Raw genomic sequence first — 19,926 nt, forward strand, 5'->3', positions numbered from 1 at the left:
AAAACAGTCCAGGAATGATACACTCAAACCACCACAACCCCTATTAATACATATTATATATAGTTTATAGAAATTAAAACATAACTAATCAAAGGTGCCTCCTTAGAATAAAAGTTGCAGCATAATACCTGCAAAATTATAAATGACAAATGAAATTGTTCACAGTGTATATTTGTTACTAACATCGTTAATATCCTATATTAATGATATATGAAGTGTGAAGGAGGTCAGGAGTTTGGGAATCATTGTAATGAATCTCTATAGTTCAGAACCTCCTGTATTGGAGAAGTGGGAATAAGATGGGTAGTGGATAATGTTGCTATTAAAGAAAGACTTTTACTTTTACCTTTCATTTTGAAATACTGAATTTATTGTTTATACTATGATATCTAGTTCTCTACAGATCAATCTCATTTTTATATGTTTGGATGGAATCTATGTATTTACCATGTGCTTAATTCTTTTTTATTGAAAAGGTCATACATATATTTCAAAAGAATTCTATCATCCTATCATAAAGGATGTTTATGAATCATTAAAATCATTAAACATTATGAATCATTAAAATTGATCTTCGAAACACCAAAAAATATATTTCTTTAAAAATTTTATTTTAGTAAATCTTATTTTGCTGGTTCAATACATTTCCTTTTATGAAATCATGTTAAAATGACATGTAGTAGTACTTAAAAAAAATGGAAAGAGATCTTCAAACAAAATTGGAAATCCTATCAGTGAGAAGTCCCCAGCTTCCTCACCTCTTAGGAAGCCTTAATCGAAAACACCTGTTGATAAGTCACCCTAAGACATAATGAGAAATTCTTGATAAGCCAAAATTAGTAGTTATTCTTATTATTAATAATCTCCACTTGACTTTAGGTTGCATATTATCACATGAAGTAATGCACATGGAAATTTCTCCTATGGAAAAGATTTTATAAATTTGTGTAACTATCTATCTGCCTTTCCCATCATAAAATCTTTGATCTTATGCTTCAAAATCAGTCTTGCAGTTTTAAAATGAACAAATTATTTAATTATTAACTATGTTTGGTATAATTGACACTACTGTGGGTAATTTTAATCTATTAAAATCTATTGTTTAAACACTATATAGGTTGCTTTAATTTATTCAAGGAACTTGATAAAAACCTAAAGTAAAATTCTGTCTCAGAAACTCTTGTTTCTATACAGGTTACATGATTATTCTAGATCCACATTCAGTAAAAGCACTCTTGTGCATAAGAAAAACCTGCAGACATTAAAATTTATATCTTAGATGCTATGAAACACACACAAATGCTTTGATGCTTAAATAAATCTTAACTTTTGCTGTAACATGAGCCTTAGCTGTAACATGAACCTTATAAGTCACAAAGTTCTTAAATTTTCTATCATCACATTGTACCAGGGTATTGAAACACACTTATAAAATTCTTTCCAATTCATTTGGTAGAATTATATTCTGAAACTTCTAAGCAGCTTGCAAAATGCTGGAACAAAAAGATGAACCACACCTAATAGCTGTGAGTACAAGTGAACTTTGTGGATTCAAAGTCTACCTTCAGAAATACACATGAAATTAATGCTATGTTTCCTTCCTGGGCTATATTATGTACACGCTGTAATAAATGCATTTGAAACAAGATTATGTTATACCAATGTGCTTTCACTCAAGCATGCCACTTTAGCACAATGTGTTTGCAGGATACCAGTTTCACAATTTAAAAAGACACTAGTTAATTTACTATGTTCTCCATAATAAGTATTGAGATAAAACTGATACGTTTAAAAATACATAAATATATTAGGAATTTACAAAGAACCCCTTAGAAGACTGCAAAAATTCAATACAACAAAAAGCTATTTTAACAGTTGATGCTGAGAATATTTTCAGGACATAAACAATATGGGAATTTAATTTACTTTGAAAAAATCAAACTTTGTGTCTTTGGCATGGGTTAAGATTCTAAAGGAGACTATCAATACAGTTTGCCTTTTATTTTTTGCTTAAATTGTATATTTGTGTGTGTGTTTGCAATTTTGACTTTTTAATGTTAATGAGAAGAATCATCATCATTATCACTCTTAAGCAGTGATCAGCTTCAAGGACAGCATGTTGTAAACACAGCACAGACATCACTGTCTCTTAAAAACTTTTGGATATTTTAATCAAACATTGTTCCCCACTAGTCTCACCAAGAAATCAGACTTGCTGAGAATTCAACTTGCACCAATTACTTTTTTGTTGTTAGAAACTAAATGGAAATTCAACTTATAGCAATTGAAGTGAAGGATTAAGCATTAACCCTTTGTGACATCTTTGCATTGTTAATGATATAACTATAAGAAATGTTACAATACAAATGTATTTATAAAATAACTGCAATAGATTCTAATATATATTTTAGAACTGGAGTATAATTCAGTGGTTGATTGCTTGCCTCCCATGTGCCCTGAATTTGACCCCCAGTGCTGCAAAAAATACCTATACACATATATACATTTAAGCATTATCTTCCCCATTAGAAATATTATCAATATACCAATTTTACAGTCACAGAAAGACTTGCACAGAAACCACATTTTTAAAATGGGAAATTCCTTTTAGGTTTATATAGAACTCCCCCAAATCATGATTACTGATATAGAGTTAACACTATAAACGTAGGATTTAATACTATAATTGATACATTAGTATTAAACAATATCAAGAATAAGGGTTTGTTTTACCAAGATATTGTGCTATTATAAGAAAATATGTTTTGCTGAAAATTAGCATGTGGAACACTTATTATGTGAAAGAATAGGATTATTAAATTTTGATATTCAATTTTAAAATAAAAACATTACTGAGTCAAGTGTCATTAAAAATTATTTGCTTTTCAAAGCATAGTAATATGAACAAATTATTTTTCATTTACCTTGCACTAATTTTCCTCCCAAAGTGTCACTTTTAGTTAAGCTCAATTTTAAACTTCAAGCACTGCTCATCCAGAGTAATTTATAATAACACACATTCATAATGAACAAAAATTAAGATTTTCTGAGACACAACTCAATGTGAATAAAAGAAAACTAGACAGAGTGGTCATAATACAGCCACCTTTTTAAAGAATCTGTATCTATGCTTTGTCAGTCATTTAGTTTTTGTCATATATTAGTAGATTTGAATCATACTAAATAATATATAATAAACATCACTTAGAAATACTGAAAATCACACTATGTAAACTAAATGCAACCTAAAATCCAGTGCAACTTTGCCTTCCATTTTCATTAGCACAAAATGATTCTGTGACTCTCTTGCATAATGATCCTGTGGCTCTATTCATTCCTCAGTGACTTCAAAAAACATCAGAAAAAAACACAGGATACAACAAATTTTAAGTTTTTCCTAGATATTTACAGGTCACTACCCCCAGACTGGATTTATTCAAACTTTTGGAATAACTTCAAGTGTTTAACTCACAATTCAAAAGCACAAGTTACACTAATGCATTATGCTGCAGCTTCATCTGAAGAATAAATGAGATCTGTGTCCTTTAAAGCACTTTTTAACTTTTTGGGGAGTGGTGACTTAGTGAAATTGAATCAAGCTCTAGAATTCTGACTAGTTCCTATTCTGTAATTTTAGAAGCTAATATTTAGATATAATTACTTTTCATTTTAGCATCAAAAATTTTAAAATGAATTAAAGTCTTTTAAAGAGAATTACCTTTTTTCTACTCTGGAATTCCTGTTTCAAAAAGTAATGTAGACTAACAAATAAAGTAAAATGAACTAGGACTACTGTACACTGCTAACATTTTGAAATCTACAAAAATAAACTTTAAAAAAGCAACAGAATTAAGACATTTACATCTTACAGATTTCAGACTATTATATGTGAAGGTTTATGTGTAAAATCTGATGTACACACAGTGTTAAAGTTTAAACCATTTTCAGTTTTAAAATTCCCCTCACTGCTGCTGGCAGCATGGCTTGTCCTGTTCTAAAGGTTTCAGGACAGCTCCAACACCAGCAATAAAGTGAATTCAGTCCCAGTTACGCTAAAAGTCTCCTACCTGAATTATGGACATCCGAGTGGCAGGGGTCTCGCTTGCGTTAGTCCCTTGTCCTGTGAAGCTGGTGTGGCAGCCTGCATGCCCCTGAGGGACAGTTAGGTTGTTGGAGGCTGGTTTGAGATACATCACCTCTGACCGGGGCGAGCTGAGGGGCAGGCGGGTTTGGTAGTCGAAGTACATGGGGGAAGTGGCCAGGGAGGGACTGCTCACCACGTTCATGACGTTCATGGCGTTCCTCTCTTCCACCTCGCTCTGCACCAGCATGATATCATTTTTGTTGATCTTCTTCTTCTTGCCCTTGCCCCCGCCCAGCTGAGGGTGGCTGTATTCGGCGATGCGGCAGTTGTAAGTGCGGATCTCCTTGTTCTCGCGCTTGCACTTGACAGCTATGGTGATCATGGCCGCTAGGAGGATGATGGAGATAGTGCTCAGAGTCACAATAAGCGGCAGAGACATGTCCCAGTGGTGTTGTTCGCCATTCACCCGGGGTACCCCTTCTGGCAGGGAGCCGCTCACCGACCGGATAATGAGCTTGGCCACAGCGGACAAGGTGGGCTTGCCATGGTCTGTCACCTTCACCACCAGTTCCACCACGGGTGTCACGTCCTCCCAGAAAGGGTGCAGCGTGCGAATCTCGCCGCTGGATGGATCAATCTCAAACAGGTGGTCATCATTGCCATCCACAATCTCGTACGTGAGGCGCCCGCTCTCGCCAAAGTCGCTGTCTAAGGCGCGCACGGTGCTTACCAGGTAGCCCAGGCCAGCGTTGCGCGGGACCTGAAGCTCAGCGGTGTCGTTCTGCAGCGTGGGCAGCACGATCACTGGCGCGTTGTCATTCACGTCTAACACTGTCACTCTCACTGTGGCATTACTCTCCAAGTGCGAGGGTGCTCCAGAGTCCTTAGCAAGCACCTTGAACTCAAAAGCCTTGGTCTGCTCGTAATTAAAGGACCGCAGGGCATATATGGCCCCGTTGGTGGGGTTCACAGACACATAGGTGTAGATCGACACGTCGCCAATGTGCGAGGGCAGAATGGAATAGGACACTGTGCCGTTTTGGCCCAGGTCGGGATCCTGGGCGAGCACGGAACCCAGGTACTCTCCTGGAATGTTGTTCTCATGCACTTGCAGCACGTAGAGCCCTTTGGTGAAACGAGGAGGGTTGTCATTCTCATCCAGAATCTTGACCGCGAACGATTTGGTGGAGTTGAGTGGAGGTGAGCCTCCGTCCCTCGCCACGATTGTCACATTGTACTCATCCTGTGTCTCTCGGTCTAGCGGGCGGTCAGTCACCACAGTGTAGAAGTTATCATAGTTCTCCTCAAGCTTGAAGGGAACAGAACCCCCGGGACCGCCTAGGCCGCCACCACCGCCTGTCCCTCCTCCACCTAGGACTCGACATTGCAGCTGCCCGTTTTTGCCCGAGTCTCGGTCAGTGACCCGCACCAGGGCGATGACTGTGCCGGGCGGGGCGGCCTCGCTCAGCGCCCCCTGGCGCACCGAGACGAAACCAATGGACGGCGCGTTGTCATTGCGGTCGATGAGCTTGACCGTGACCTTGCAGTGGGCCGGGATTGGGTTAGGTCCCAAGTCTCTGGCCTGTACGTCTATCTCCAGCATCCCATTCTCTTCATAATCCAGGTTGCCCTTAACACGAATAAGGCCGGTCTTCGGGTCTATGGAGAAGAGCTCCCGCACGCGGTCGGGCACGTAGCTGCTGAAGGAGTAGAGCACTTCACCATTGGGACCCTCATCAGCGTCAGTGGCGTTCAGATCAATGACTACGGTGCCCAGCGGGGCGTTCTCGGGCAGTTCTACCAAGTAGGAGGGCGCCTCGAAGACCGGGCTGTTGTCGTTAGAGTCTATCACCTTCACGTTGATCTGCACCGTAGCAGATCGGGGAGGCTCGCCTCCATCCAGGGCAGTCAGAACAAGTGTATGGTGGTTCTGTTGTTCACGGTCCAACGCCTTCTGTATGACTAGCTCTGGGAACTTGGTGCCGTCGCCGCGGGACTTGACGTCCAGTGCAAAGAGACCGTGGTCATCGCGCGTGAGCAGATAGGTGCGGAGCCCGTTCTCGCCCGCGTCTGGGTCATGTGCGCTGGTAAGGGGAAAGCGGGTTCCCGGGGCCGCGTTTTCGGAGATGTCCATTTCGATCTGATCTGAGGGGAAAGAAGGAGCGTTGTCGTTGATGTCCTGGATCTCTACCTTAATCATACAGATTTCCTTGTCGTTGGCGAACACCTCGAGGGACAGCTGACACTTGGCATTGTGGCGACACAAGGACTCACGGTCGATTCGCTGTTTGGTGTAAAGCAGCCCACTATCGGCGTCCACGTCTAGCAGGTGCGGTGCCGAGTTCTCCAGCACCCGGTAACTGCCCGACTTGCCTCGCCCGCCGCTGCCACCGCGTTCAGCGGGCGGAAGCCCTGGCTGCAGTCTAGCATCTTTGCCGATGTTGCCGATCACCGTGCCGGCCCCCTGTTCCTCAGGCACTGAGTAGTTGAGGTTTTTGAGAGTCAGGGCAGGGGCCCATAGAAGGAAGCAGCAACAGATGGAAAGGTACATCCCAGACCGGTGGGGTGGGGGCAGAAGCAGCCGGACTGAAGGGGCAAGCCTGTGGGTGCGCGCCAGCCTGGGGCCCGGGAGGAGGGCGCGCGCGCGACGCGAGCCACAAGTCTGTAGGTCCTTCCTTCCTTCCGCACCCGGGCTGCGGCAGCAGGCAGTCTCTCCTTATTCCGCTCAAGTTCCCCGAACCTGTTGATCTACAGCATCCGCACTGGGGGAGAAGCAGCGGCGCAGCGGAGCTGCAGCGGCTTGGAGCAAGGCGGCGGCTCCCTGCGGCTGAGGGCGAGCCCGGGGCTTTGTCTCTCCCGCCTGGACTTCAGGAGGCTCAAACTTGAGCGATGAGGCCGGCGATAAGAAGGAAATCGAGTCTGGGAGGGATGATAATGAGCTAAAGAAAATCGGTAGGTTTTCCTGGCTCCCGCTAGGGCGCTGCAAATCCACTCCAGCCGGTAGCCTACAGAATACTCTTCACATCGGGTGGGGGAGGGTTCGGGGAGGTGTGTCTCCAGGCAGATCGGAAAGTGAAATCCTTACTTGTTACTCGTCTCCCGTGATGAAATTGATGGGAATGAGGAGCACGAACAGAGAGTCACAGATATATTTTTTTGAAGCTTCGTCGGCGCACTGTGAAATGTCTGCTTGCTGCGCAGGCTGGTCTGTTTTCAGGCAGTGTTTTGCTGCATTTAGAGATCTAATCTTGCATTGCTGGCTGAGGCAACGGCGGCGGCGGACTGCATCTCCCAGCCAAGCGTATTTTTTTCTCTTCTCCTTTCCGAGCAGCCAAAGGGAGGGGAGGAAATGCAGCACATAGAACTAGTGTCCCGATTTGTAGTTTCCTCCCCCTACCAGGCTCCTCCCTCTCTTCCTCGGAAAAGGCTCTCCCCCGAAATCAAGAAAGCCACAGCTTGATCAGCATTTGCGGTGTGAGTCTATTGGGAGGGGAAAATATAGAGATATATCTCCGCCTCTGGTCGTGGAACACACTCTGGTATCTACGCGAAGCCAGTAGCCGCCACTACCATCCCATTCTCTTCCTGTGAGCAAGGACTTCTCTCCATGCAGTTTAATTCCAGTTTGCTTTCCTTCCCAGGCAAAAGGAAATCAACAGGCAACTCATGGTTGGACGTGCAGATTTGAAGGGGGAGGGGGGAGGCCGAATAAAAAGGAAGGGGGAGCCACCCTCCCAGTCCTCCAACACACACTCTCCCTGTCTCTCGCTAGAAGGGAAACAGTCTCTGCATTCACAGGGCTGGGCTGTCAAGTGCCTCTCTTTTCTTTCTATTCAGCACCTCCTTCCAATGGCCCAGTCTCCCAGTCCTCTTCATCTAGAAAAGAAAACCTTGGCGAAGAATAAAAGTGGTGAATATTTGAAGAGATTAAGGTGCGGGTCTTTTCTCTTTTCCTAAAAATAATTAAAAAAATTAATAGTAGGAGGAAAGGGCTAGATGAAAGAAACACATCAAGGTTTGGCGTGATGCATTCTGCAGTCTCGCTATCACAGAGTCTCTCTGGGTGACTCGGGAGGGCAGGGGGTGAGAAGCTGCGGGCCGCGGCGGTCCTGCCAGAGGAGCCCACCCCGGGAAGCTACCTCCAAGGGGAGGTTAGGCAAAGGTTTGTCTACACATTATTTCGGGTTCTCGAGACGCCTCGATATACGGTAATGACACATCTAGAAATGCAGGTGTTCTGATCTGCCGGATGAGTCAGAAGCAGCGGAACGAATCGTATTCACTCTCGCCTCATGGTCCTCCCTTCACAGACATTAGTTGCGGCTTCTTCCTACCGCTTTCTCTGACTCACTCTACAGAAAGAAAAACCAGATTCATGTTTCGGAGGGAAAAAAAAGAAAAAAAAAAAAAAACGAGAGAAAGGGAGTGGGGGAGGAAGGTGATGCTGAATCCAGGAGCACTTTTACTCTACCTCTTTCTGCCGGAGTCCGAGGTTCTGGAAAACAAGTCGTCTGCTTTGCTAGGTGTATTTATTTTGTTTTGTTTTGTTTTGTTTTATTAAAAAAATGCTTTATCTCGGTTAGGCGTGAGACACCCCCAAATCTTTCAGAGTCTTAAGGGGGAAAAAATCACGTTTCCAGAGATTATTCTCAGCTTAGCCCCGTATCATAGTTCAAGATTTTCCTCTCAATATTCTCTATTCAAAGTCCAGCATCGGTGTGCATAGCTAATTGTGCAGTCTGTTGTGGAGGGCTTTTATTTTTATTTTTAAATTCTTCCTTTTCTGTCACGGGTGGTCTCTTTCAATCTCTTGCCCATCAGGATCACCCCAAAGCCTGAGAAAGACGTGCGGATTTCAAACCAAATAAATCCATCCCCGCAAGCAAAGCAATGGAGGAAATGAAAGGTGAAAATTCAATTCAACAGTTGGAGTAGCGTCTCCCCAGCCGCCCTCCGCCGCTGCCGCATCCGCCGGGCTCGCAGTCCCTGTTCTCTCCCTAGCGTCTCTTGCTGACTGACTCTATTCACCTCACGCCGCCGCTTAAACATTGATACTGATTCCCTGCCAGCCAATCCGCGTGAGGAGCAAGGCCCTGCCTCCTCGGCCCACGCCCAATAGGAGGCGGAGAAGAGGCTGGCGGGGGCGGGGCCAGGAGCCCCAGTGCTTTAGAGTCATTGATTAGATCAGTTAGATGGGAAACCAATGCTGCCAGCCGAGCCAGCTATACGCTTTAGCGGCGGCGCCCAGGGCCTCGCTGCCGGGTCTCCCGGGTCTTTAACTACCGGGAGAAGCTCCTCCACTCTTTTCCTCCGGAAAAGAGAAATTTTTTAAAAAAGTTTGATATCAATTTGATTTTTTTGTTGTTGTTGTTCTGCATACACTGGAATGAGAATCACAGCATGCTTTCCAGAATAAGGTAGCTGCGGTCTTCTAATGGATTTCTGTACACACACATACACACAAGCTTTCATCTCACACACACCCATGCCAGGGAGATGCAGATTTCCTGACTCCAGGTGGACCCATCAGAATGAGGTGCGGAGGGGTGTGTGTGTGTGTGTGTGTGTGTGTGTGTGTGTGTGTGTGTGAATGTGTTTCTGACGGGCTCGACACGTATTTCAGTGAGTGTATGTGTGAATTCGAGGGTGCTCTCGAGCCAGCTTCTGCCGGCGCTGGAGCAAACACGCCCAGAGCAACAGCAATCAATGTGTAACTTTTTTCATCCTTAGAGAAAAATCAGCTGTCCCCAGGCTCCCATGCAAGTAAAGTCCCTTGATTATGAAAGTGTTTCAGAAGAAAAGCAGACGCCAGTTGAAAGAGGCCGTGTGTCCTTAGAGGAAAACAATCTCTCTTCTGAGGAGAAAGTCTCTGTCTAAACAAGCATTCTAGCTTATTAAAACTAAAACCTGGCTAAATAATACTTGGAGTTATCCTCCTTCCATCTCAAGGTTCAAGGCAATTAAATGCCCCCACAGCACATAATAGTTCTAGTGTTTTGTCCATCTCCATCCTTGTTTTTTAAAGTTCCACAAGGCAATTGAATTTTATCTTTTTAATTCCAAGTAACCATTGATAACAACATTTGCCATGCCAAAGTCCTATGCATAGAAGCTAAATTGTAAAAACATGAAGGTAGATCCAGTCAATCTTTTAAGACTTCTGTTTTATAAGTCCTCTCTCTCTCTCTCTCTCTCTCTCTCTCTCTCTCTCTCTCTCTCTCTCTCTCACACACACACACACACACACACACACACACACACACTCCAAATTCTTCCCCAATTTTAGAATCTCAAAGGTTCTTTTCTCCTAAAAGATTATCAAAAACAACCACAAGTGAAGACTGGATTGCTCCTGATCCATTCTGGGAAAGAGTTTAGGCAAAAAAGAAAATTGAAGTATTGAAATAGAAAAGGTGAGTGTTTTGATTGCTAGAGTATTGATTGCAATTCATAAATACTGAAGTTAAGTTGCCATTTATAAATTGTGAATGACTAACATACAGATCTGTAACATGAATCATTCAGGATTCAAAGAAAATCAAATCCAGACCAATTACTATAAAGTTCTGAAGATTTTTGTTGGGATAATTGCTTAAAGATTCAGGTGAAGGAGCTATTTATTTCCCCGAGGCTTCAATGAGATAACTTATAGTCAGAATGTGCAGTCTGATTTGTATCCAAATTTACCACTCCTATAGGAAACTCTAACAGTTTAAAAAGTCAAAGATAGACTTTCAAATCCTAAAATGTCTTTGCATTTTCAAAATAGACAGTTTTTCAGATATTTACTGTTGATGAATAGAGTCATAGAAGCTCCTAGAAATTTTTGGTTCTTTGAGTGGGTGCTTAAGCACACTGACAAGTGAAACTATAGCTTTGTATCTCTTTGGGATTATTACCTCTGTTTAACTCATGTACTTTGGAAGTTGAGTCTTTGAGTCTTCAAAAGCAGCAGCTAACAAATAAAAACTAATGATTACACATTCATTTATTAATAACTACTTTTTATATGACAAATGTAAAGTGTTTTGCATTACATACTAATTCAGGGAAAGTCATAAAATATCCTTACTTAAAAATTTACCATCATGCAAAAATTAAAGAAAAAAATAATTCCAAGAAAGGGTATTATTTTTAATTTTAAAAAACTGTTTTTATGAGTGTATTATAGTAATACATAATGGAGTTCATTTTTCATATTCATAAATGATTACATAGTTTGTTCCACTTATTATGGTTTATTGATTAGCCTTAATTGGATGTGATTTTGTGCAGCTGGGGAATACTAGAAATACAATGTCTAAAAAGAGAGCCAGTGATTTGAAAATGTATCCTTAAAGACAAAAATTTGCTGAAAACCCCTCCAGAGTAATTATGTCACACCTCCCCCTAGTGTATGGAAAAAGAACCACCACACTAACAGTGAATACCACAGGGCATCTGCCAAAGGAGAGCAAAAGAGATATATAGCAAATACATTTTACTTATGTTGAAGCATTGGATTTTGTTGTTGAAAACTGTTATGTACCCAAAGTAATTAATTTTTATCTTTATGTTCCACACTTATTTTATTTTTAAAGGAAATGAAATCAACTGATATCTTACTTCCAATTTTCCAATTACTTGCTTGTCTTTAAACAGTTATGATAATCATGATTAATTTTTAATCATCTTTTTTCTATATGCTATATTTTTCCACAGATAGATTTTATGTCTACAAATAGTAATTTGAGATGGTGTTTTAAACTATGCTTAAAATATTAAACTCAAATGAAAAAAAAAAGATGATATACATATATCATCAGAAATATTCTTGATTTTGATAGCATAGATTGATTTCTGTACTGTGGAAGACTAGACCTGTGGTATAGAGTTCAGGAATCTAGAGGATCATAGTGTTGTGCCCATGTTATAACATTCTTCTGTAATTTATCCTGCTTTCTGTTATCTTGAATTCAATAAAATACGGCTCTTAGGAGACATTTCTGATGTGGATGTTTTCAACACAGCCACTATTTATATAAAAGAAAATGCTCCATCCTTATTCCCTTTCTTATAATATTTTTACCATCATTTCACTAACTGGTTCCATACATTTTTATTTATGAACAAAGAACCTTCAAAAATAAATTTAATAGCTAAATAATACATATGAGAAGTATCAAAGTCTCCATGACACATTTAAATACCCCAAAGTACTAGTATTACATTCATAGCTAATTTTTCTACTTGCTGTTTTCTTTTAGAGATATTTGTGACCCAGTTCAAAAAAACACAGTCATTGATAATTTGCTGGCTTTTAATGAAAGCTTTACTTTTTAACAAATGAGAAATTCACACTAACATGACAATTGCTAAAACCTATCATTTTCCCTTAATAAGTATAAATTATTATAAGCAATTCAAATGAACTATAATTTTTAAAGTTCAGGAGAAATATTTTCTAATTTCAAAAAATTTTTGAGAACTCAATTTCTTCTACATAACAAACATTTAAGTGTAAAGTCTCTCTCTAAATAGAGTATATAAAATCAAATATTAAGCATTTTCTATTTTTATTAAAACCATGAAATTTTGCCATTAGAAAACATATTCAAGTCAGGAAATATTATATTTGCATTTTCTCTCATATTTTGTATATTTTATGATGTTTTAAAATATGACCGTGTGATTCAAAAGAATGTGCCTTCTTTTTTAGTATGTAAATATTACCAGTGAAAAATTAAAGTTACAATATTAACCCAACAAAAACATGCAAGTTATATCTTTAAGGACTTAATTTGCAATTCACACAATAAGTGAACTAAATTTACAACTTGTACCTTTATTATTTCTATACATTTCTAAGTTAGTAAGTCAGAAGGATACAGATTAGATTAGATTGTGTAAAGTGTATCTCTTGAGACGTTTCAAACGGTATAGTTATATTCTCTCCCTATCTGTCAGCTAGAAATGAAGAGTTCAATTAATTAACCTCAAGCCTCCTGCCCCATAAGAAGTTGCGTGCTCGCGCCCCCTTGTGGTCACTTTGACAATACAGACATTCAGGTATTTGGGAAATTCTCAGAAAAATTAGGTTCGCTTAATCTTTGCATGTACATTTTAAAACAAATGAAAAGCTTACGAATGAAATAGTTAATTTATAGATGTGACTGCTATATAGTTAATGTGGTTGATGTTAGGAACAAAAATATGTCATGATTTTATGCACAGTGCAGTAATACCATTATTTTTTGTGGTTAGGCAAGTTAGGACAATGCTGAAGCTGAGAGCCCATCCCTTAGAGGGCACCCGGGAAATTTGATTCAGTAGGTGGCACTCTTTCCTCAGAGTCAGTTTTATAATGATGGCCTGAAAAGATGTTTCAAAAAGCTGTGTCACAGGAGGTCCTGCCTTTCAGGTAAAGCAAAATCCAAAAGCTTATGATCACTTATGGTTATAACAAGACAAGCATTTCTTTCCATTATTCTAAGGCATTTAAACAGCCTGTTATATAGCTATCACACAGAGATCAATGAGAAGAATATGCGAGAAGTATGCTGAGCTCTTCAGAAAACAAATAAGTACTCTATGAATCCTCTGCATTTTAATTATCATCATAATCATTAACCCTCCCAAGTTTCAGTGACAAGGTCTTACTTGGATAATTATGTTCTCTTTATGTAAATTCCTCTTTTCAGTGAACTAGGCGTATTATTTCCTTTTATATTTTAAAAAATTCCCTGAGCACTTCAGTTGAAAACCAAGCACTGTTAAACAGCTATTGTCTATAATCCTTGAAATAGCATATTTTGTGTTAGGTAGAACACCTATTTTTCCTCTCTTTCCCACTAAATATGCATAAACAAGTACACATTAAATAAAATAATTTTTTATGTTTACTTGATGTTTTTGAAATTTTGTTAAATAAAAGAAACCACTTGGAAAGAAGCATCATTAAAATCACCATGGATGAATCAATTTTTGGAGCTTCTGAATTCAGATATGTGAAGACTTTCCAAAGATTTCTGAGTCAATGTCCACTGTTTCTAAAGAAGATGAGAGAAGAATATGCAGAATGTTGAAATAATATTGAAATAAAAATATAATTACTTATAATATGTATTTTATTTTGAATTAAGTATTTTTAGTGCATTATAATCACATTATAATATATAGTAGTGAGATTCCTTGTCACATATTCATACATGAACATAAGTTGGTTAATTACGTTCTCCAAGACAGGATTTACTTTAATTGAACACTGAAGGACTTAAGCTTATCTTTGGTAGTAAAATGAGACATCTTTATTTTCATCAAAAGTGGTTTTTATAGTATGATTTTGATATGTGATAATCACAAATATAGTATTAAACCATCAGTTTAGATGCTTGAGTACTTATTTAAATATTGGCCAACTGTTCTGAGAACAACGTAGTTTAAATTTAAAACATATTGGCTGTAATAATTAGATGAGTCTAGGTGCTCTATTTTCTTCTTTCTAAAGGATGGGTTCACTGCACATAAATCAAAAAAAAGACATAAAAAAGAAAGGCTTTGAATTTTATTGCACTTCTTTGCCACTTATACAATATAAATTAACAATATTCTGAAAGCATATCAATAAGGAACAGTTGTAATTAAACCCTTTTGTGACGTGGATCTATTTAGGAATCTGCTGACTCCTGAAAACTCCTTCTCATTAAATTTGATGTTGCTCTATATTTTTAGTTTATACAAATGTTTTCATGAACATGTGTAGGAATTATATATTCTTGACTAGAATCCCATTGTGTACAAATATTAAAGTGCCTATGTTTGGAAAAATTATGAAAAAGCATTTTAAGAAAGGTGAGGTAAATTTTGTAATGCATTGCACTATATGAGCATTTTTTTTGGTACTAGGGATTGAACCCTGGAGCACTCAAACACTGAACCAGTCTATCCCCAGCCCTATTTTATATTTTATTTAGAGACAGTGTTTCCCTGAGTTGTCTAGTGCCTTGCTTTTTCTAAGACTGGCTTTGAAGTTGAGATCCTCCTGCCTCAGCCTCCAGGGCTGCTGAGATTATAGGTGTGTGCCACTGTGCCAACTATATAATAATAATATTTTAATAATTGAAAAATTTAGATTTTAAAGAAAAAAAATCCCATGCTTATGACCAGAAACTTTTTTTACAGTGGGAAACTTAATAAACATAATCATTATGATGCAAGTGAATCACACAACTAGCAGAGAAGTAGAAGATTGTCCAGTGTGCAGGTTTTTCAATTTTATATTCAGATTTAGCAGCAACATGTCCATTGAGATACAGAGATCTTCCTCAGTCAGATTGGTGGAAGATGAGCTGTGTAATTCTGTCTAGTTAGAGGTAAACAGTACTGCTGATGTGAACAGGCAATAGCATTCAGTGAAAGGCATAAAAATTGGTGAGGTTCATTTTACAACTCAACCATCAACAAATATAAATTAACATTATTCTGAAAGTAGTAACCAGATTATTTTTATTTGTGCATATCAATTATGCAGAATAGTGAGTTTCATGCATACACATATTTGATGAATTTCACTACCAAGTACCTCCTGATTTACTACATTCTTTAGTCACAGACACTTCAAGGGATCTGCTGAATGCATTTGAATTCCAAATATATTTCCAGTATGTTTTTATATTAAAAACATACACCTAAAATATTTCCTAGTTTTAGGAGTCATACATGAAGAAGCAATCTATGGAATTTCTTGTAATCCATGAAGTTGAAGTTAGAAGAATTTTATGCACTTGAGTAGAAGAGTATTTCACCCCAAGTAAGTTAAGGTTTAGAATGAAAACTTGTATATAAAAGAAGTGCAAAGAGTAGTCTATGGCATGGTATTTACATATTTATTTGGTTTGAAGGTATGGAAAAATGACCAGATGATTAGATCTTTACTTTGTTTGGGTTTGCCTAAAATCTGCAGTCTCTGAACGAAGTTCTCTTTACTCTCAATGGTCTGATCTTCCTCTGCAAAGAGGAACAGTATAAATGTGTCCTTCTGCAAATGGAGCACTGTAGAACATAGTTTCAGGACCATACCAACAAATCAAAGTAGATATTCTCTTGTGTAGAAGAATTAATACAGAAATAGGAGAAAATCTTTGTAAAAATTTAAGTTTGTGTTCTCAAAATGATTCTTGGAGATAGTGAATCCATGCAAGTTGGAATAGGTGGCTATGAAGGAAAAATAATATAATACTTAAAACATCATGACTGTAAAATGAAAAACTACAGTGCAGGCAATCAATAATAGAAAGAATATTGAAGAAAACAGACAAATAGATGAAAAGGGTCAGATATTTTTCTGTTCCCAGGGCAATCATGTGGATGAAGGGAAAAATAAATTCAGCAAAAAATAAATATAATGATAAGTGAAGGATATTCATTACAGGATATAAAAACAAATGATGGAAGTTCCTAAACTAGAGAAAAAGTAGAATGAGAAAGAAATCTGTAACCACAAAAATATGAGGAAAAATGTTTATTGGAGAGATGAAAAATGCTCAGGTTTGTAAATCAGATTAGCCCATTGACTGTCAAACAAAATGCAAAAACCAACACAGCCATATTCCTTTGATCTTTGAATTTCAAGGAGGATGAAAAAAATAAAATATTAAGTACTTTTTTTTAGTTGTCAATGAACCTTTACTTTTAAAATTTATTTTTATGTGCTACTGAGAATCAAACCCAGTACCTCACATGTACTAGGCTCCACCACTGAGCCAGCCCTAGGTTTGATTTCTAGTGCTGCTTTAAGTGGAATGTTAGTCTATATTAGTTTATTTGTGACCAAATGCCTGACAAGAACAATTGAGGGGAGGAAAATTTATTTGGAGCTCTCAGTTTCAAAAGTTTAGTTCATAGTCGATTGATTTCATAGTTCTGATTGAGAGAGACAGAACGTCCTGGCCAGAGGGAAGCTACTCAGTTCATGACCGCCATGAAGGAGAGAAAGAAAAAGAAGAGTTGGGAGAGTGTTCCTCTGTTCCACTTGTCAGGAGACAAAATATAAACCCCCTAAAGCACACCCCCTGTGACCTACTTCCTCCAGCCACACCCTACTTGCCTATAGTTGTCACTCAGTATAATAGTTCTTTCAAATTATTAATCCATCAAGTGGATTAATCCACTGATTGGGTTACACTTCTTATAATCTAATCACATCTGCCTCTGAACATTCCTGCATTTTCTCACATGTGTTTTTTGGAGGCTTCATATCTGAACCATGACAGGTGGTTTCCAACCTGTGGATAGGGAGCCAGATAAACAGGAGTCTGCTATATTTGTTGGAGTAACAACTAATTGATGAACACAAGAGGGATCTTCTATCACTTTCATCACAAGTGACATTTATGGGCATCAAGGCTGATGAGGAGAAGAGCAAGACAGCAAAAAATCTCAATGCTTACTGCTTGACTTGTAGGCAAAGTATTACAGTTATTGCATAGAATAAACCAAAGTTTTATAGTGTCCTAGCAGTTATTTAGCATTTGGACTCAATTCAAATATTTTAAAAATATATGATACATATTTTTACCCTCAACACTGATTGTCAACCTCATTTTATACCTTCCTTCCTCCCATAACCAGTAGTGATGTATCCCTTTTAAAGGCTTTAACTTACACATTTAAGTCCTTCTACATTTGTGGTTTTCTCTACTCATGTACCACAATAATGGATATTTTCCACAGTTTTACCTATTTCCTGGTTTTGTATCTCTTTTTATAAAATTTTCTGAATAGTTATTTGTATTAACCTCACTTTGATGAGTTTTATCTTCTGTAAAATAAGTTCCTCTTCTAAATTTCTTATCCTAACAATAATAAATATTTAATATTAAACTTTGAGCTCTTATAAATCACCTAGAACAGTTGGTTATTTCTCATGGAAAAGAAAATCTAAACAACCACAAGTGACATTAAAGGACAAATTATCCAAAGAGAAATATAATTAGCCTATTTTTTGACCTAGCAAATGAGTTGTGAATTTTAGGGCCGGGAATTATAATAGTGAACAGTCAGGAAGGTCCTTCTTGCAAAATCCAAGGTTGTGTCTAAATTCCATTCTGTGTGATGGTAGGAGTGAGGTTCCCATTTCCTTGCTGGCTGTCAGCCAGGAGAATTTCCCAGAGGTCTGCATTCCTGTCATCTTGCCCCTCCATCTTCAAGCCAGCAAAGCCTGTTCTTCCTCAAGATGGAAATCAGTCTGACTTCTAATACATCTCTTTGACCTCCAGCAGGGGAAACTTCTGTGGTTTTAATGGCTCATGTTATTAGATTTGGTCCACTCAAATAACTCAGGACTATCTTGCTACATTAGAATCTGTAACCTTAGTTATAGTTGAAAAGTCCCCTTTTCAAGGTAATGACCATTAGCAGATTACAGAAATTAAGATTTGGATATTTTTGGGAAAGCATTTTGTCTAATCACAAAAGAACTGGATAAATGAAAGATCAGTTATATAACAGTATTCTATTGATATTAATATAAAAATTAATAAAGTTAAAAAATTGAAATTTATATTAAAACAATAAAGACAGAGTATATGATAAAGGGACTTTTAAAAAGTTTGCATATAAATATTTATTATGGAAAAACTAATTGGGAGATAAACATTAAGAATTTATAAAGATTATATAATAAGAATTTATGACTTAACAGTAGAATGATGATTTTGGGGGGAAGGGGGTGGGTACCAGGAATTGAACTCAGGGGAACTCGACCAATGAGCCACATTCCCAACCTTATTTTGCATTTTTAAAAATATTTTTCAGTTGTCAATGGACCTTTATTTTATTTATCAATGTGTGGCACTGAGAATCGAACTCAGTGCCTCACGCATGGTAGGTAAGCACTCTTATCACTGAGCCACAACCCCAGCCCCCTATTTTGTATTTTTATTTAGAGACAGGGTCTCACTGAATTGCTTAGCTCTTCACCATTGCTGAGGCTGGCTCCTTAAGTGCCCCTTCGTTCAATTCATCCCTCAACTCCCACACAAAACAAAGTTCATAGGACCAGTGGCAGTCTTAACTGTGCCTAAATTTTTCTAACAATCCTGAGGTAGAGTGTATATGTGCTGTTCAGGATGGTATTATTTCATAAGTGATGTTGAAAGTGATATCAGAAAAACTTGGCTTTAATGTAGTTCAGAAAGCAAGTCAGTTAATTTTGCAGAGATTAAATTTTTGCACCTCAAAAATACTAATACAATCTCTAATAGTGCTCCCTTCCACATTTCTGGGGAGCAGCTGATATTTGGAATGAATTTTTCTAATTTTAAAATACAATTGTCAGTCATGTGTACTTAAATTATGATAACAATGAATATAGTGAACCCTTATGAATTTTAAATGTTTTAATGAAATATAGTTATTATATTTCCTTATAGTTATTATTCTCTTAACCACCCCAAATACCATCGTTTGATATCAAACATTGTAAATATTTAGAAGTGTGCTTTCTGGGTTGATATTTTATTCCATTAATCCATTTAATATTTTACTTATTTGAAATTTTCTTTCTTTTCATTGTTTTTTAATCTGAACAGCTAATCAGGTGCTATTTTTACATTTGTTTACTTTCTCATTTGTTTGCTCCTAAATGTGTGGCAGCATAAACAACTGTAAAGAGCACAGATACCTCTCAAATGTTACATGGCATTTTACCCAAATATCTGTCAAGTAAAAGGTTAGAATTTTCACTTCTAAAAGAAAATACATACCAATTAGCAGCAATATTTTGCTGCCCATTGCATGATTTTGGCAGGGAGAAATTGACATGCTTTTTCATTATCGAAAGGACATTCCTGTATGTGACTTCC

General features: G+C 38.2%; 1 protein-coding gene and 1 long non-coding RNA gene across 6 annotated transcripts in view; one reads left to right on the forward strand and one right to left on the reverse strand.

The window, feature by feature from the left end:
* Pcdh17 (protocadherin 17) overlaps window positions 1-6,844 on the reverse strand; it is a 95,817-nt gene extending 88,973 nt beyond the window's left edge. For 3 of the 5 annotated variants that reach the window (XM_021720549.3, XM_005340811.5, XM_021720548.3), the window contains exon 1: window positions 4,068-6,844. In XM_021720549.3, the coding sequence (XP_021576224.1) occupies window positions 4,068-6,635 (2,568 nt within the window). In that variant the 5' untranslated portion in view covers window positions 6,636-6,844. The remainder of the gene's footprint in view (window positions 1-4,067) is intronic. The other 2 variants (XM_040281446.2, XM_021720550.3) reach the window with 1 other exon arrangement.
* LOC120888430 (uncharacterized) lies at window positions 6,049-12,062 on the forward strand. Its single transcript, XR_005732071.2, has 4 exons — window positions 6,049-6,171; window positions 6,289-7,036; window positions 7,922-8,016; window positions 8,906-12,062. It is a non-coding gene; the product is annotated as an uncharacterized LOC120888430 (long non-coding RNA).
* The last annotated feature ends 7,864 nt before the right edge of the window (window positions 12,063-19,926 follow it).

The sequence above is a fragment of the Ictidomys tridecemlineatus genome, chromosome 6 (genome assembly GCF_052094955.1).
Source record: "Ictidomys tridecemlineatus isolate mIctTri1 chromosome 6, mIctTri1.hap1, whole genome shotgun sequence".
Taxonomy (NCBI): Eukaryota; Metazoa; Chordata; class Mammalia; order Rodentia; family Sciuridae; genus Ictidomys; species Ictidomys tridecemlineatus.